This window comes from Erigeron canadensis, chromosome 2, assembly GCF_010389155.1.
Source record: "Erigeron canadensis isolate Cc75 chromosome 2, C_canadensis_v1, whole genome shotgun sequence".
Classification (NCBI taxonomy): Eukaryota; Viridiplantae; Streptophyta; class Magnoliopsida; order Asterales; family Asteraceae; genus Erigeron; species Erigeron canadensis.
In genome coordinates, this window is record NC_057762.1 from 44740090 (window position 1) to 44758618 (window position 18529).

General features: G+C 34.0%; 2 protein-coding genes across 5 annotated transcripts; both read left to right on the plus strand.

Annotated features, from left to right (window-relative positions):
- Positions 1-2060: 2060 nt before the first annotated feature.
- On the plus strand, positions 2061-9509 carry LOC122586934 (peptide deformylase 1A, chloroplastic-like). Of its 4 annotated transcripts, XM_043758967.1 has the most exons (7): positions 2061-2150; positions 2390-2462; positions 5923-5978; positions 7238-7715; positions 7880-7969; positions 8051-8118; positions 8879-9509. In XM_043758967.1, the coding sequence occupies exons 4-7, from the start codon at positions 7362-7364 to the stop codon at positions 9117-9119; spliced, it is 753 nt and encodes a 250-aa protein (XP_043614902.1). In that variant the 5' UTR covers positions 2061-2150; positions 2390-2462; positions 5923-5978; positions 7238-7361; the 3' UTR covers positions 9120-9509. The 4 variants fall into 4 exon arrangements, with proteins under 4 accessions (XP_043614902.1, XP_043614900.1, XP_043614901.1 ...); XM_043758965.1 differs by lacking the exons at positions 2061-2150; positions 2390-2462 and adding an exon at positions 4988-5080; XM_043758966.1 differs by lacking the exons at positions 2061-2150; positions 2390-2462 and adding an exon at positions 5011-5120.
- A 4635-nt stretch (positions 9510-14144) lies between these two features.
- LOC122589095 (metallothiol transferase FosB-like) lies at positions 14145-15267 on the plus strand. The gene is made up of 3 exons (XM_043761339.1): positions 14145-14470; positions 14608-14713; positions 14856-15267. Exons 1-3 carry the CDS (start codon positions 14316-14318, stop codon positions 15105-15107), a joined length of 513 nt encoding a protein of 170 aa, XP_043617274.1. The 5' UTR covers positions 14145-14315; the 3' UTR covers positions 15108-15267.
- The last annotated feature ends 3262 nt before the right edge of the window (positions 15268-18529 follow it).

Sequence of the window (18529 nt, forward strand, 5' to 3'; positions counted from 1 at the left end):
TTGCTAGGAGTAATAGTACCTTCTTACTGTGAGTGTTAGCAGTTCCTAGTTGCCAAGTTAGGATAACAAAGATTCATTGAGGTTGAGGTTAGGGTATTGGATCAAATAGGACCATATTTACACGGATGTGATTATCTAGAAGGAAGTCAGTATGCCAACAAGATGGTGAAACGTACATTCAGGACTATAGAGAACGTGGATATGCCTTTTGCTAGTAATCGCCTTAAGCAAGGTTTTGTAACAAACATCGATCTTGGTTATCTTAATGATCGGGATTGTAACTTCAGTGATTTGATGCACTTATCCTTCAACAAATTTACAACAAAATCATAGTAAATTCCAGCCAAAAAGTTTAGATAGACAAATCTCGTGGTCTTTTGGACCCAAATGACACTTCTTCAAGGATTATGCAATGAACACATATCTCTGGATATAACCATATGGAGTTGGGAATTGATTCAAACCCGCGATCTATTTCTAGCAAAGTCTAGTCCTACAAACATGTGTGGTGGAAGAAGGATTCAAATAAACTTTATAGGTAAAGTTGAGGGATTTTAACCATTGGATTAAAATCAATGGTTAAAATTAAAAAGTCATCTTTAACTTAACCATTGATTTTAATCCAAAGTCAAGATTCCCTTAACTTTACATATAAAATTAGGTTAACTTTAGAGGAATTATATCCAAGGATACCATCTGATCCGGATAAACCAATGGTGCAACAATCTAATATTAAGTGTTTCACTATCTTTCTTTATATTGTACATGTCAAGTTAGGATCGTGAGGCGATCAAAGTTAGTGACATATAACATGGGCCAAGTTCACACATTTTCTCTTTGTAACGATAATATTCTCATACATCTTGTTTTTATAAATAATACATATGTGAAAAAGTACAATGATTATTCACTGGTGGCTACTTGGTTTGTAGCAAGAGTTTGCACACGGGAGTATTGCGACCAAATTGTAAGACTACCATTATCAGTGAGCTGATCAATAGATCGTGCAATATTAAAATAATATCTATAGAAAAATGCCAAAAATGTTTATAACGATCCGCTCGTCTGCAAGAATTGGATTGTGAGCATTTCTTTGTCACATGGCCCTCTTTAATTAGATAACATTCTTTTTACTATTATTAGTTTTACATCTTTTTTGCTTTTCCATTAGTATTTTGTAATTTATAAGTTTTTATACAAATATAAAGACATGATATTTTTTATTTTTTTCATACGAACATTTTGATATAAATTTTATTAAAAACGCATATATTCGAAATAAAATTAATATAATAATATAGTAGTTTGGGTTGGGTTGGAAATGTGAGTGAAAATTAGAGTATGGTTGAGTTGTATAGGTGGAAGAGAGAGAAATTAATTTTTAATAAAAGATTGGGTTGAGTTGGTTCACTGATGTGAATAGTCTAATGTGAGTCCAGATTCTTCTAATAATGTTTGTTTCTCACTCTTTATATTAAATATATTGTTTTATAAATTTAATTCTCGTATAATGTTTTTTTAATAAACATAATGTGATTTTAAATTAATATAAATGACAATGACAATGTAACGTGAAACAAATTAAGTTTCAATTTGTTCAGTTTAAAATAAAATGAGTTCAATGTTGGTTTATTTTGTTAAAACATCTATATCTATATCTAGATCTATATATAAAAGGCTATCAGAAAGTGCTCAGGTGACACTCTCTGAGCCCGCCACATCAAATTTTTGTTACGTGGCATCACCACAATGATTCGAGGGGAACGTTAGCTGCCAAGCAGGCACCGACACTGCTTATGTCAGCTTCCACCTAGGCGTCTAAACTTCACAAGAATGTTAATATAAAATCTTTATAAAAAACGGCGTTTTTTATACGTATTCACCTTTGCCAATCCCACCTAGCCAGTTGTTGTTAAAATTTTTAGAAACCAGAGTAATTAAAGAACCTTTCATGCGATGCGTGACATCAGATCTCCCGCTTCCTCCTTTGTACTCCTCTTGCGCCTCTCTCTCTCTCTCTCTCTCTCTTTCTCTTTTTTTTTTTTTTTTTTAAAAGTGTCCAAACATCTTTTCATCCTTATTCTTCGCCCTAACCCTAAGTCATGGCTCTTTTGTATTTTGATCTTTCTCTCTTTTTTCAATCACTATAGGTAAATGTATCTCTCTTCTTTGGGTCTAGATCTATCTTCTTATGACTAACCCTAACTTTTTAAGGTTGTATCTATATATCATATCTGGACTCAATTGCGAATTTTGGGGTTTTTTCTTAATAATGATAGTGTCCCTTAGCGCCTTTTTTTTCTTAATTGATATATACATTAGATATAGTTCTCTGTAATTGATTACGGTTTGATGATATCTATATAATCTTTGGTGATTGCTTTTGCAGAAAATCGAAATTGAATAAAGATATTGTGGCATCGAAAATTTTGTCTCACGGAATATACTACTGCCAATCATGGGTATGAATTTAATCTTAGTTTTATCCTTTTAAAGTTCATATTATCGAATGTGTTATCTTTTATATTTATCTATTTATAGATATATTATATAGGTTAAGATATTTGTAGATATATGTTGCTGGCAAATGCAATTGTTAAACATGTCGCTTGCATTTGACCCAATTTGGCAATTCTTCATGTTTCCTACAAAAATTACTCATTTTCACATGTTGCATCTTCCCCTATCACCTCCATACGGGGTTATTACGAGTTTCCTTAAATGTATCGATGAGTTTTTCAACCATTTTTCTCATTAGATTGAGAAGTGGCTATTGGATATCGTTGTTGCATCGAACTTAAGAAGTTGTTCTTGCTTAAATATTTTTATGTATCTATATATGCAGAAAGAAGTTGTAGTTCAAAATTTTTTTCATGGAAATATTGCTACCAATGGTAGCACAATGAGGGTTTGTCGTCAATCTACTGGTAATGATCATTTGGTAATCTTACTTGTGAAGAGCATGAGATTGTCATGTAGTAAAATGTCTCTATTTTGTTATTTTTAATTCATTTTCCTTTTTTGTCAAATTTTTGGACATGAGACTAAATTTTAGAGGCAATCACTGAGTGCAATATTAGTGGCAAACTTCTATAAGAGGCAAGAAAACTATAGCTGGGTAGCATGACCGAGGGTGCAATGGTTTCCATTAAGACCTTTACTGCCGCATATAATGGAACACTCCAGGGTCACAACTCACAAGTTTTAACCGACTTCCCACCCATAGATCTTAATTTTCTCACCCAACACCATCGTCACGCCAATTCTAGACTATATTGGATCCTAATATTCTTTTAACTTCACGTTTTTTCACTAAAAGTGGCACTAATAATGAGATTAAAGAGCATCATATAAATGTGAATTATTAGCGACCCATTGGGCCATGCCGAAGATTCTGGACATGTGGACAGATGATAATATAAAGATTCTGGAAGTTTTGAGTGTATTGAAATTGATATTAGCTTACGAAAACCGTTCAGGTTACAAATGTTGCATAAATGGGTGAGATGACAACTTGGATAAAAAACCGAAGATGACTTTTGGCAGTTTTTCGAGGGGCTGTAACTCTTTGTGTATTTTTTTTTTTTGGTAAAAACTAATCATAGTATAGTCGGAGGCCTTTTAAACGGTATAAGATTTGCAGTAAACAAATGTGTCTGGCTGGTCCAAATATGGATCAGAAAACAGTACCTTGGTGTTGTTTGCTGATTTTTGTCTGTGATTGTTCCCTATCGTTTGATATCAAAATATTGATTAATTTTGATATAACCTGAATTTAATTGTATAATCAGCTTATGAAAAGTATTGATGTGTTGTTAGCTTCTGTCTACTTGATTCAATGTGTGTTCTAAATATCGCTCTTTTTTTTTGTATATGCTACATGCCTACATCTGCTATTTGTTAAGAACTCATGTTCTTTTATCGGTGTTATGGTTTATGTGGATGATCTGCACATCGCACATGAAAAGATCCGTATCACATATGCAATGATCTTTTTCAAATCAATATGTAGATGATATGCACATCATCTACATGACAATCTACATAATCAATGTTTATTTTTGGGACCAAAAGTTCACCTATCTGCCACATTTTATGATTAGTGCTGTCGTGTTTCACTGTGACGGGTTATATGTTTTGATCGCAAGCTCTCTAAATCCATTTCAGTTTTTCTCCCAAATGACTCATGACTAGAAGATGGTAAATTATTAAGCAAAGATACAAACGAACATGATGAGAATTCTGATGTACTTAGCCCACCTACACCATCCAACACTAATAGAAATAAAGGCATTGAAATCCTCGCGTTTGCTATTTTCTTCGTTTTCAGTACTATTTCTGCGAACTCTTTTCACTTTCGCCTTCGAAATTTCAGTGCTTTTCTTGATTTACCTTTTTTTGTGTGTGGATATTTAGCCCATTTGACATGTATGAGTGGTTAGTTACTTACTTTCTTTCTCAGTCAATGTGGTCGGTCAACTGCGTTTCACTTGGTTAGAAAAAGATGCCAGAAAAATCCTTTATTTTGAAGTCTTTTATTGTTTTCAAGCATCTAGATGACGTTTTTCTTCTTCAAAATTAGTTGTATATCTATCAACCATTGATGCAAATTTAGAAAAATGGACAAAAAGTGCTCATAAGTCGACATTATCCAACCCGATATGCTTGACCTGTTAACCATCCATCGGCGTTGCCACATCTACTGTTGACATTGATTTTGGGCTCATTTAACTTTCATTAGAATGTTAGTCATATTGTAGTAACTCTTAGGATATGAGAATGCATGTTTACAGGTTATTCCTATTGGGTTTGATTCCAAAAAGTTTATTAGAAAGAAGATATCGAGGCTAATGGGGATCTAACAAATCCTCCAGCTGCAGTTTCTCAAGACGTGATTAGAAGTGGGTTTACATGGTTATTAAATATAGTGTATCTGAAAATCTTATCTCAAAGATTGGATGACAAATTACTAAATCTTGTAGGCTGTTTTATATGTTCCACTAGGAAATGAGCCTATTGCTCTTGACGATGGTTCACATGGAAAAGGCTTGGTATGGCTAAATGGGGAGTAAATCGGAAGGTATTGTATTTGCTCCCAAAGGTTCATTTCCATACACATGGTAATAATTTCTCAATTTTTGGTCTATTTTAGTTATTTTAAGTCATGTAGGTCATCATAGAATATGCGTGCAGAGTTATTTAAGGACCAACATAACCAGCAGAGTGAGGTTATTAATTTCAATGTGCACAAGTATATTGTCGACTTTCATCTCAACTACTTATTAAGTGGGAGTTTAGAACCTATTCCATTTGCCATTAGGTACAACACACTGCCCATTTTTATTACCCCAAGGAACAAAAGTTTGTAGCAGTCAATCTACAAATGATTGTTGTTGTCACCCTTAGCTCATTTGTCCATAATAGCTACAACATACTGCTCATGGAAGTGTGCACCGTACTATCTCATTTTATTTCTAGATTGCAACCATCTTGCCCTAAACAAAATACTGAATAAGATTTTAGACAAAACAAGAAGCATAGTATGTAGGTTAGGCAAATTGGCCAATGGTCAAAACTCGGTTGAGCTCAATTGGATAGTTTTTATAGTGTTGAAAATTGTATATCGAGCGGCCTTGTGGTCCTCTCATAAAGCTTCTGTATATAATGTGAAAAAATGGTATATTACTTTTTTATTAAATTCATGAAGCTTTAATATATCAACTTGGTTAGATTTTGCTTTACCTTCATTTATTACTTATTATTATTATTAGACATACAATAATCAAGTTTATACATTTTGATTTCATTTCCTACTTCCGAATCTGTTATGTATGTGTAATTATCATGTTTAAGGTTATGTGTAAATTTTATTGCCAAATATTTATGTGAGTTTGTCTGAACAATCAAGTATATTCTATGTAGTTAGCAGCAAGTACACCAAAAAGGGAAGCATCGCCTAACACGTGCCTACGCAAAAGGTATACTACATCCCAATCTTAATATGGTTATTTCTCGACTTACAAATCTATTATCTCCGAGTTGGCATGAGAGGCATGTCGAGAGGTTTTGGTAATGGGTTCAAAGTGCATAGCTATAATTGTGCTTGCCTGGTAACTCCGTTTCACCCATTTTCATGTTTCATTTTTAGCTATTTTATATTCATCGTGTTCTCTCTGAGTCTATGTTTCCAATTAAATATAACTCGAATTGGGTTGAAGTATCCTCTTCTATTGACTAACATGTCTATAAGTGTGTAAACAATTCGAGAAACTATAAACTCTTTTTTATGCTTTTTGCTTTAACTTATATTGTCTCCTATCATAACGTTGTTGGAATAATCTTGATGTCTCGGGTCTGTTTGGGAGAGTACAAGTCAGGAGGGTTTGAATCAATGGCAACTTGGTACGGTTCACCTTGAGTTTGGAAGGAGTCTTGAGTTGACTGAATCAAGTGGAGATTGATAAGTAGGATTTATGGTTTTACTTAAATATGGATTTATTTTCTTGATACAGAAGTTGCTGGTAATGCAAATTTCTTTCTGAACATATAGCAGGATTAAAGCTCTCAAGTCTCATGTGTGTGTTAGTTTTGAGTGATTTCATTGGGGCCTGGACAACTAACCTGCTACAGCTGTAGTGTGCTCAGAATTAGATATGATGCTCTTCAAGAATGAGTTCCTTTTGATTTTCTTCTTTATAGAATTTTTAAATCACACACTTCACATATATTTAATTATATATTTCTGTTCACTTGAAGTTTTGACAAATTTTTTTTGTTCCAAGTCATTTATAATGCATTAACTAGAAAACAAATTAGCCCCGGTGCAACGCACGGGTTTCACCTAGCTTGTTAATATGTTGAAGCGGCATGGTAGGATCAGTGGTAAACAGAGGTTATAGGTTCGATCCTCATCCCATACAAAGGTTGGAGGGCTTTTCTACCATTTAGGTAGAAACTGTCTACTTAGGTAGAGGTACGGTCTGCCTACATCTTAACCTCCCCCATACACCGTCAAGGTATTAGGGCTCAAAACCCGCGAAAAGCGGCACTTAGCAGTTACTTTTACTTGTTAATATGTTGGAAAGATGACTGATACTCTATTTGAAGTGAAATAATTAATCAACATATAAATTAGTCTAAAAGTCATTTTAAAATCACAATATTATCTTTTTCTAAATTTCTTTTCTAATTTTATCTTTTCATATTTTCATGTATGAATATCATCTTGTAATTATAGGACATTTGAACGATATGAACTTATTATGAAGTATATTGCACATGCCAAGTCCAATTGAATAAAAACTCTATTTGGCCCAAAGTAAGTATTGCACTAGTCACTTCAGTCAACGAACACGGTGGTGATGGAGGTGATACGACGGCTGTCAAAACCACTCGCCGGCGAATACTTGAGGCAAACCCTAATCAATACATCTCAGATTAAGCCCATTCTAAAACCAAGAATTTTCTCTTCTTCATCATCTTCTTATTCTACTCAAGTAGGCTGGTTTAATGGGTTGGGAAAGAAAAAAAAGATTATTAGTTTACCATCTATTGTGCAAGCCGGTGACCCGGTTCTTCATGAACCCGCCCAAGAAGTCATGGTTGGAGAAATCGGGTCGGAGCGTATCCAGAAGATAATTGATGATATGATTCAAGTTATGAGAAGACGACCCGGGGTTGGCCTTGCTACTCCCCAAATTGGTATTCCTTTAAAAGTCAGTTTCTTTCTTTCTTTTTTTCATTTATTTTGCTATAAATATTTTTAAACGGGTAACATGTAAAATTGGACACGATGACATTAACTCCTTGTGTTTTCTCTATTGTTTCTTGTTTCTATATATGCATTTTTGTCTGACACTAATAGTTATTTAATGAGCAGATTATTGTAGTGGAGGATACTAAAGAATACATAGCACAAGAACCAGAAGAAGAGACCAAGGCACATGACAGGCATCCTTTTGATCTTATGGTATGTGAATAAAACTTTAAGAAGTGTGTAGTTCCGGTTCTTACAATGTGAAAGTTTTGTAAACGGTTTCTTGAAATGTAGGTTATTTTGAACCCAAAACTTAGAAAAAAGAGCAACAAGTCAGCATTGTTTTTTGAAGGCTGTTTAAGGTGAGTTTACTTGCCCTGTTTTATCAATCCTTAATGGATTAATAAAGTTTGTGTTCAAATTCCCGTATTTGATTTAGCATTCAACGCTTTCACATTAATTGGTATACAATGTGGTATATGGACTATGGATTCCATGTAAGAGAAGAAAATTAGAATTAGGCCTGAGAACGTAAAGAATTGCGGATGGGTGAGTTGATTTGGGTTTTGTTTTGCCTCTAACTTGCCAAACATTAAACTTAAAAACATAAGTCCAAAAAGGGATGGGCAAAGCATGTCAAAACTCGGAATTAGCCAAAGTGTAACTTGTACATACAGCCTCTCAAATTATGTCTAGTTAGTATTGTTATTCTCACATGTATAGTATTTGTAATTATATATAACACATTATTATAATTAAAATATTGCATAAAAATGTTGTGGGTCAACCCGACCTTATACTATAAACCCCCTCATTTTGCACCTCTACTATGGATGATGTAAGCCAGATTGTATGGATTCATGGCACTAATGCTATAGTGGATTCAACCCCATTTAGTAATATTTTGAATTAATTTGAATTTGACTGTCTGTTCTTTAAACTAATAGTTACTGACTTTCGGTCAACCGTTTCTAGGATTGAAATAATTAAATTTGCAAGAAAACTAATTATTGAGATCCCCTGTTTTATTAAACATGCTATAGTCATTTTCAAAACGGCTCATCACTCCCTAGATGTTGCATGTTGTGGGTGGCAGGTTGATTAATGGTAATATTTTTGCAGTGTTGATGGATACAAAGCATTGGTTGAAAGGTTTCTTGAGGTAGAGGTTAGGGGGTTGGATCGAGATGGGAAGCCCATGAAGGTGAATGCTAGTGGGTGGCAGGCTCGTATTTTACAACACGAATGTGATCATTTAGAGGGAACTCTGTATGTTGACAAGATGGTGAAACGAACATTCAGGACCGTTGAGAACGTGGACTTGCCTCTTGTTAGTAGTTGTCCTAAGCAGGGTGTTCGCTAGCATTATGGTTTCAAGGTCTATTCGGTATGAGTACTAGACTACCAGTTATGATCACTTTGCCAAGAATACTTTAGAAGATTTATCATCTTTTAGTCGGGAAATTATAGTGTCATAGCTTGGATGTTGAAAAATAAAGAGCTTCCAAAATGGGATCATCAGAATTCAAAGGTATGATCCCTTGATGTCAGATTTTACGAGTGACATACTGAATGTTCATGCAACCGATTGATATAGAATTTAAAAAAAAAAAATAATAATATCCCTAAACAGTTTTATACCAAAATCGATCTTGGCTACATGAACTGCCTGATTATCTAAACCTTTTTGGTCTGATGTTCTTATTACTCAACAAATCTGTAGCAATTTTTAATCTTAATTGTTTCTTGGTAATCTTTTTTATATGTCAACTGCGGTGTGTTGGAAAATTCCAAGCAATCAAAGGGAGTCATCTTTACATCAGTCGGGTTCACACACTTTTATTCCAGAAATAATATTTCACAAAACAATTACTTACATGTTTGTATATATTAAGATCCAAATCTATAACAAGAGCATTAGTAATAATCACTTCACGTTCCCTAGAGTAGTAGAGTATCCACAGTGACATCCATGCCGGTAGTATAGAGAGCTTGATCCACGATTCATAGGGTGAATTAAAAGACTAGGTTATAACCTCGCAGTAGTTAGCTAGCTTAACATTGGTCTAGTAACAACATCGTATCTTCCTATAATATAAAGTCCTATAACCGGCTCTTGTTTTAGAATCCAAGTATAATTCGGTTTACATAATATTCTAATATAATAATTTGGCTTGTGGAATTAATCATTTCCTATCATATCAGCCCATGACTCTTACACGTTATTGTCAACTTCTACTGTTTGGTTTTGTAGTATCGTTATGGTTTATATTGTGACTCCGTAAATTTTGTATAGATAGGGATTAGTATTTGTGAATGTAACTAACTATGCACGAATTTCTATAGTGTGAAAAAACTAAAGTTGTGTTCATTGTATGAAATAACTTTCAAATCTTGTCTATTGTATGTATCCGACCAATCAAAAACTCATAAGTGGCAGCTTATAGCTTATATGGTTGTCACATATACCCCGAATACATACAATAGACAAGATTTGAAAGTTATTTCATACAATGAACACAACTTTAGTTTTTTCACACTATAGACATTAGTACATAGTTAGTTACATTCGCAGATATTAAACCTAATAAAATAAAATTATAGGGGATGGAGAACCAACAATATGTGCAGCCGATCTTAAAGGTTATAGTTTCTGAAGTCAATCTACTTGTATTAGATATTTAAAGGGTGGGGACTTAGATTCATGCATGGTATTCAAACGTGTTTCATAATTCTAGCTTGACAAGGATTGTCGGCTGGTTGTATTGTTTTGTAGTGTATATTAACAAGGGTTAACTAATAAGCATTCTATTTTATAAATTTATAGACTAACTAAAATAAAGCAGCATGGTTGGATCAGTGGTAAATACCCTTGTCTCTGGAAACAGAGGTCATGGGTTCGATCCTCATCTCATGCAAAGGTTGAAAGGCCTTTTTTACCATTTAGGTAGAAACTGGAAGCAGCCTCTCTACTTAGGTAGAGGTTAGGTCTGCCTACATCTTAAACTCCCCCATACACCGTCGAGGTATTGGGACTCAAAACCCGCGGAAGATGGCACTGAGCAGTTATTTACTTACTATAGACTAACTAAATAAACATAAATCATCCTGTTCTCTAGCCACATTAACACGAAAGTACCGTTTTGTGTATGGTTGTGTTAATTTTCATGCATCAAAGTTGCATCACATACATGTCTCTTAATTGGTAGCAAAATCGTAGACATTTTTAATGCTGTTACAAAGTAGTACATTGTTATGTCATCGGAGTTGAGCAACTAACAATCTCTTTTAATACTAATATTGTTATCGAGTCATACATGCCATTGAGAGTGTTAGGCAGTTCCTTCCTAGTTAGTAAGTTCGGATGACAAAAATTGCATCCTGACATGGCTCTGGCTTATTGTCAAGACCAATGTTTTTGAACCAGTCGGATCGCGGTTGGACCGGATTTTTGGAATTGTTCGGATCAATAGATACCAGTCAGTTCATGAAGGGCTACAAGACTATGTTGTACTTAACATGGGTTAAATATTTTTCAATGTTATTGTTGGTTTTAGACTTTTAGGGTACAAAAACCAAACATATATTGCAGTATCTCTAGAAAAGAGTATAACACAACCTTAAATCGAGTTTAAGAATAATTGATCACGAAAAGGGAGCCAGGGAGGGCCAAAAAATCTTAGGCTGTCTCCCAGTCTCTTGTGTCTCTTTTAGGTGGTAGGGAAAGGGGTCTCTAGGGGGAGGAGGGAGGTCTCAAAAAGGAGTCTGCCTTCCTCCATTCTGTAAATCTGCAGCTACTTTTAAAGTAAATATATTACTATATTTTAAGACAAGAAAGAAAAAAACTTACTTTATAAATAAAAAAATAAAATCACATACCGGCCACTCATCAAAGTTTGTTTTGAAGTGGTAATATTTTTGGTCGAGATGGAGACTTGTCGTGGCCAGCGTGTCTCAGTTGGATCCATCTTATACTATTTTACTTTATCAATGTGAAGTGTTTGTTACTAAATGAATATACTATTAGGAAAGCGTTTAAGTTCAAGGACAAATCATGTGCATTGTTTATCATTCCTGTGATCTGATTTGGACATATATTTTTTATTAAACACTATATATACTGATTAGTGTCAGCCGCCAAGCTACTTGCTGCTTGGCATTCTTTAATGAGGTTTTATAATTATATAATAATGACATGATACATCTGTTCAAAAGTAAAGGAAAACAATGACATTGGATGATAGTTAAACTCTTACAAATCACGAGTCGACTCTTATGAGTCGAGTCAATTTATACCTAAAACAAATCGACTCGTTGGGTGAATCGTTTTTGGCCAGACTCTTAAGAGTTGCTATGAAAAGTTGTAATAAGTCACGAGTCGCAAACTTATAATTATTATAATTTGATACTATTGATATATGTTATATTTATTCTTATATTATTTTGTGTATTATAATGTAATTTTGATTGTTTTATTGCTAAAATGGAGACAAATTGTAAGTTTATAACTTAAAACTATTGAATATGTTATATTTTGATAAATTTATCAAGATAATAAATTTATATTTTGTTTCTAAAGATGTCACATATATAATTATATTATATTATGTGATATTTAAAAATGTTCTGACTCTTACGAGTCGAGTCAAGTTCCAAGTCACGAGTTAAAAAGTCATGTTTTCAAGTCGAGTCAACAGTTACGAGTCGACTAATACATATAATTAGTATAAGTTAATTGCTTGTTGGCGTTATTTTATGTAAATATTTTGTTGGCATATCAAACTTTATTAATATAATAATAAGCATATAAGTATAATTTAGGTACATGAGATCTAAAGGTATTAGAAGTTAGGCCAAAAAACACTGCTGTAATTACTACTTAGTGACCGACACACAAAGATACAAATTTCTTAAAAGAAGAATGCTTGGTACTTATAACACAATTTGGCCGATTTATTATTGTATCAAGACTAATAAGTGTTTTCATATCAAAGGGAAATCTGATTATGACATGCAACTTTTGTGCATAGGTCGTTTCGGAAAGTTTAAAAAAAAAAAAAAAAACACTATCATGCCAAGTTCATCTCATATTAGTATCTTTATTATTTGTTACGGTTTATAACGACCTTTAGACGGTATTGACGTTTCTTGACAGCACAAGACCCTTCCACTCCTACTGGTAACAGGAAAAAAAAGTTGATATGTTGTTAGGGTTAAAATTTACTTCGATAACATGCCTCATATATAAGTCTAGTGACCTAATGAAGTTTCATTCTAAAACTAATTGTTGATATATAAATACTCCAATAGTACACAAGTTTACGTTATGCAGATTTTTATAATAAAGAGAAAAATTAATGTACGACATCTATCCGAATTCCTAAATATTAAAGAGACTTTACAAACAATTCGCAAACTTTTTTATATGGGGTTTGTCTCCTCAGAAAACCATTTGATTTTTTGATATTGAAAGAAATGGTTAGGACACGGGGTAGGTAGGTGGGTGAGGAGATTAATCGTACCAATAAATGATTCTTGGCTCTCAAGGACGAATCAACAACAGCTTGTCAAGATACAAATCAATAATTCGCTAGTCAAGACAATTTGGCCAAGTAATCACATCTCTATGTTGTTACATGATATCTCTATGTTCTACATGATTATCACGTAATGCATTTTACACTAACAAACTTTTATTTTTGAGCTAGACTAAAATTTTCTATCTGATCCGATTTTAAAAAGCTATTTTACACTATACTAGTTACTAACTAGTAGCCAATGTCGACGATTAATAGCATCGAACTTGCCAATGATTTACAATTGGAATAGTGTCTAGACACCCATGGGGTTTTTCACAAAATGGGGTTATATAATGGTATGGGCAAAGGTTACTCAACGGCCAACGCAATTTGCGTTTGAGGACGAATGGGTTCATCTTTCACTATCAAGCTACCCCAGGTAATTGGACTTTTAACAATTGATCGTTAAGGGGGAAAAAAATCAAACTTAGCCATCCTTAACGATATCTATTCATTGAAATTTTAAGATATGTTTATTTACGTCCGCGTTACGATTCATTGGAAAAGTATTTGAAATTTTCTAATCCCACTCATCATCTATCTACCTAATATATATTCACAGCTGTAAATGTAAATTGTTTAAAGTATAACTAATTAAGCTAAAATTGATGATAAACATTATACTTCGTATATGCCTACCCCACATATTCACATGGATGTTTAACAACGTGGAACCTACGTGTCATCTATAAGATAATATTGACACGTGTCTATTAATAACTAATCACAAAAATGCTTACGTCTGTTTTGTATCTCTTCTCTATTACCTATTCTATAAATAAGTAACCATCACCTCCAATTCTCCACATCTATCTATTCTATTATTATTATTCTCATCATTCGATCACTGCCGTGTTTTGAATCTTCATCTGTAGAAAGAAGAGAAAAAGAAATTTTCTTTCCGCAATTCGAACCAGTGAAACGTCGTACAACGTTTTATAAACATATATTAATTTTGGTCCAAAAAGTATATACATAAAATGAAAGAAAGTGTCGGGAATCCTTTACATCTAAAATCATTGAATCATATATCGCTTATATGCAAATCTGTTGAAGAATCTTTAGATTTCTACACAAATGTTTTAGGATTTGTGCCGATCAGAAGGCCTGGATCCTTCGATTTCGATGGTGCATGGTACGTCCCTCGTAATTCAATTCAATATATATATACTTAATTTGTTACGTGTAATATATAATGTTTTAATTATATTTGTACGTTCTTAATATATATATGATTGAGTATTTAATAATTGATGTGGTTTTAATTTGTAGGTTGTTCAACTACGGAATTGGAATTCATCTGTTACAATCGGAGAATCCGAACAACATGCCTAAAAAGACTGAAATTAACCCCAAAGACAATCATATTTCTTTTCAGGTACTTACGTATCTAAAACTTGTTACTATTAGATATACACTTGATCTCATGTTTGGTTAATTAATAACAATATACTTCATTAATTTTATGTCTTATAATTAATATGATGATATGAATATATAATGGGCGTATGTACGTACAGTGTGAGAGTATGGGAGCAGTGGAGAAGAAGCTAAAAGAGATGGGGATAGATTACAAGAGACAAAGGGTGGAGGAAGGCGGGATATATGTGGATCAGTTATTTTTTCATGATCCCGATGGTTTTATGATCGAAATATGTAACTGCGACAACTTACCCGTCATCCCAATTGCCGGAGAAATGGCTAGGTCATGTTCTCGCCTTAATTTAGATATCATTTCTAAGAAACAGATACAAACATTTGTTCAGATGTAATGTATATCACTAGCTGTTTTCCATGATAATTTCTATTTTATTATGTTATGATGATGATAACCTTTAAGTTTGTTTTAAAGGTTAATTAATTAGTTTCTCTGTTGTATGTGTTTTTGGACGTTGTAGGTTCTTTTAATAAATTTAATTTGGTGCGATATAATAAATGGTTCACATTTATTCCCATCATTTTTTAAGGTTCCATCACTACTAGTGACTCTGTTTAAAAGCAGCGAAAGTGACATAGTACATTTTTAAAACGATACATACACATATAAATGTTTCATTATCATCATACCTATTTAGATACAGGGATATAGGGAGATCATCTGTATACTATTATACTATTAGATTTTGGCAATACATTATTAAATGTCTTTTATGTTTTATTGTATAATGTAAAACATATGTGTATTGCCAATTATAGTGTTATATTGTATAACATAAAACATATGTGTATTGCCAAAGTGGGATACTGTACAGATCAGTTACCATATATGTAATACATGTTTTTTTTTTTTAAAACAATCATTGAGTGTCATTAAGCTAGCTAGACACTAAGGTCGCGTTTGGTTCATAGAATGTGATAGAATTTGATGGAATTGAAATTGAATTTCATTACTTAGTGTGTTTAGTTGATTAAAAATGGAGGAATCATATTCTGTTGGAATGTTAATATTTCATCATTTGATGGAAACTTCATTCTTTGGGGATGAGGGAAGAAATTTTATTCCCTTCTTTATTTGAATTTTTAAAAAATCAAAAACATTCCTTCAGAATTCAATTTTTTTTAAAAATTACATTCCTTCCAAAAACATTATGTGAACCAAATGCGCTCTGAATGCATATGAATAGGCGGGTCACTCTATTTTAATTTTTTTATCTTGATTATTTCATGGGGAGAGGATTCTTTCAAGTTATTTTTTCAATTTGATTCAAGTTTGGGAAATCTTAACCCTTAGTTAAAAATTAAGGGTCAAGATTTAAAGATGGTCTATGAATTTTGGTCCTTAATTTTTATTTAAAGGTCAAAATTATTCTAACATGACTAGTCATGTAATTTGGAACATATGAAGTTGTTTACAGATATGTGTCATGAGTCATGACAAACTTTATATATTGTTATATTCTTGAACTTAATAAAGACAATAATGCAAAAGTGACTCATATTGCTAATTATAAAATTATGAAGTATGTCGTCTTGCTTTATAACCCAATTTGACATGTACAATAGTAATTATAAACGGGAGCATGGTCTAGAAAGAAATAGTACCAAGGAAAGTGGTGAGATACACGTCGCTTTTGTTATTTTTAAACTTGTTTAGTTTTAAATTACAATCTTAAAATAAGAACACGATGAGAAATTTTAAAACTACATTTTTATACATTAAAAGTCCATAAAACTAACATAGTATATAATTAACTATCATTATTTAAGTGTTTAACAACATATTGGCCTGTTAAAATTGAGAAAATTAATCATGTTTTTTGGTTTTGTGCATCTGGATGCATATTCATTAAAAGGATGCATCCAACAAAAAACGTGTTTTTTTCGATTTTGATGAATCAATGTGTTGTTAAACACTTAAATAATAATAATTAGTTATGCACTATGTTAGTTTTATGCACTTTTAATGCATCAAAATTATGTTTTTAAGTCTTCTTTCTTATTTTAAGAGTGTTCTCACCAGAGTATCATAAAACCTATAATATATAATGGTTGTTTTATTTTACCTAGAACCTATATATATATATATATATATATATAGAGAGAGAGAGAGAGAGAGAGAAAGAAAGAAAGAGAGAAAAAAGGTCTCTCCTTAGGGTGGGGGGAGAGCTTCCCCGCTCCTCCCCTCCCCTCTCTGATTTTTCTTCTCCTCCCCTCCCCTCCCCGAAACCTAGGAGCACTTCACCACCTCTCCCCTCCCCTCCCCACCCTTTTCTATTTAATTTCATTTCTATTTATTTTTTAAAACTAAAACATTTTATTTAGTAAACTAAAACTAATACAACTTAAAAACACAAATAAAACACATAATCTTATTCAAACATACGAAAACAAGTAAATCATAAAACTTAATCAACATAAACATACAACTAAGGCGCCGGCCATCCGTACTGCTCACAAAGGGCGCGTTTCTGCGCCAAAACCATCTCCAACATCGGCCCGCTGAGGTGATCGTGTGGCCTGATCACGAAGTCCATATCATTCTGTCGCTGCTGACTCTGGACCATCCGTGTCATCTCCTCCTCCCGTTTCCTCCTACCCTCTTTCGCCGCCATATAGCTATCCATCATCGCCTTCTGCATCTGCATCTTCTCCTCCCGAGCTCGTTTTTTATCCTCATTGTCGCATTTCAACTCCGCAACCATCTTCAAGAACTCCTCAGATGTAGTAGAGGCGGAAGGAGTAGCCTGCTTACCCTTAGTTTTACGGCGGGGTGGCACGGGTCTAGCCTGATGTACTAGTGCATCATCCATGTCGTTCCCTCCCTCCTCTTCTTGCTCCAAGTGGTCCTCATTCAAGTCAATATGGACCGACGGCTCCCCTGATGAACGTACATGGACAGACCCTTCCGTTCTTGCCCTTTTGCTACCCGACTCCTCACAAATCCCCTCCAAAGTAAGAACCTCCGACCATTTCGGTCCTCTCCTCAAAACTTGTCACGCCTCTACATGCGGAAACCCAGACTTGTTATTGTATTTCCGCATATACAATGCCACGGCCACCTTAAACACATCCTCGTCACTTTGGCCACTCGACATCTTACTTTTCTTCACATTGTAAATCCCACAAAAACCCGACACCTTATGCTTCAAATCCTTCCATTTCGACCGACACATTTCAGGGGTATGTCCCGACTCACGGTTCAAGTGTGAGTCCAACTGAAACTTCACCTTCTTCCAAAACGAACCCGCCGTTTGGGCGTTTCCGACGTATGGATCCTCAGAAACGTTTAACCAAGCTTTTGCCAAACACGCCTCTTCATCCTTCCCCCAATTTCGACACTCTCTTTTACCTTTAACCGAGACTTGGGTCTCGGGTATTGCTTCCACCTCTTCCTCCTCCACGTCTTCTTCTTCTTCTTCTTCTTCTTCTTCTTCTTCTTCTTCATCTTCAACCTGCTGAGTCGCGAAGTGTGATGATGAACCACCCGCGAAACCCGAAAACCCGGGTTGAGTTTCATTCGCAAAACCCGAAAACCCGGTATTCGGTTGCACACTTGACGGGACAGAATCGAAAAACAATGGATCCATACTATTCAAGAAATCTTCAACACGTTGTGGCCTATACACATCTTCGACCGTATTTTTTTGCGAAGGAGGAGGTGGCATAATATCGCGATTGTTTAGCGGTGGCGCGTTTCTACGTTTTTTGGGTAGATTTGAGCAAGTGGGTTTTTTTGGTTTCTTCCCCCTATTCA

Coding starts and splice junctions, on each gene's coding strand:
- LOC122586934 (XM_043758967.1), top strand. CDS start 7,362: ATGGAGGTGATACGACGGCTGTCAAAACCACTCGCCGGCGAATACTTG. Junction 7,970..8,050: donor GGCATCCTTTTGATCTTATG/GTATGTGAATAA, acceptor CTTGAAATGTAG/GTTATTTTGAACCCAAAACT. Junction 8,119..8,878: donor TTTTTTGAAGGCTGTTTAAG/GTGAGTTTACTT, acceptor ATATTTTTGCAG/TGTTGATGGATACAAAGCAT.
- LOC122589095 (XM_043761339.1), top strand. CDS start 14,316: ATGAAAGAAAGTGTCGGGAATCCTTTACATCTAAAATCATTGAATCAT. Junction 14,471..14,607: donor TTCGATTTCGATGGTGCATG/GTACGTCCCTCG, acceptor TTTAATTTGTAG/GTTGTTCAACTACGGAATTG. Junction 14,714..14,855: donor ACAATCATATTTCTTTTCAG/GTACTTACGTAT, acceptor ATGTACGTACAG/TGTGAGAGTATGGGAGCAGT.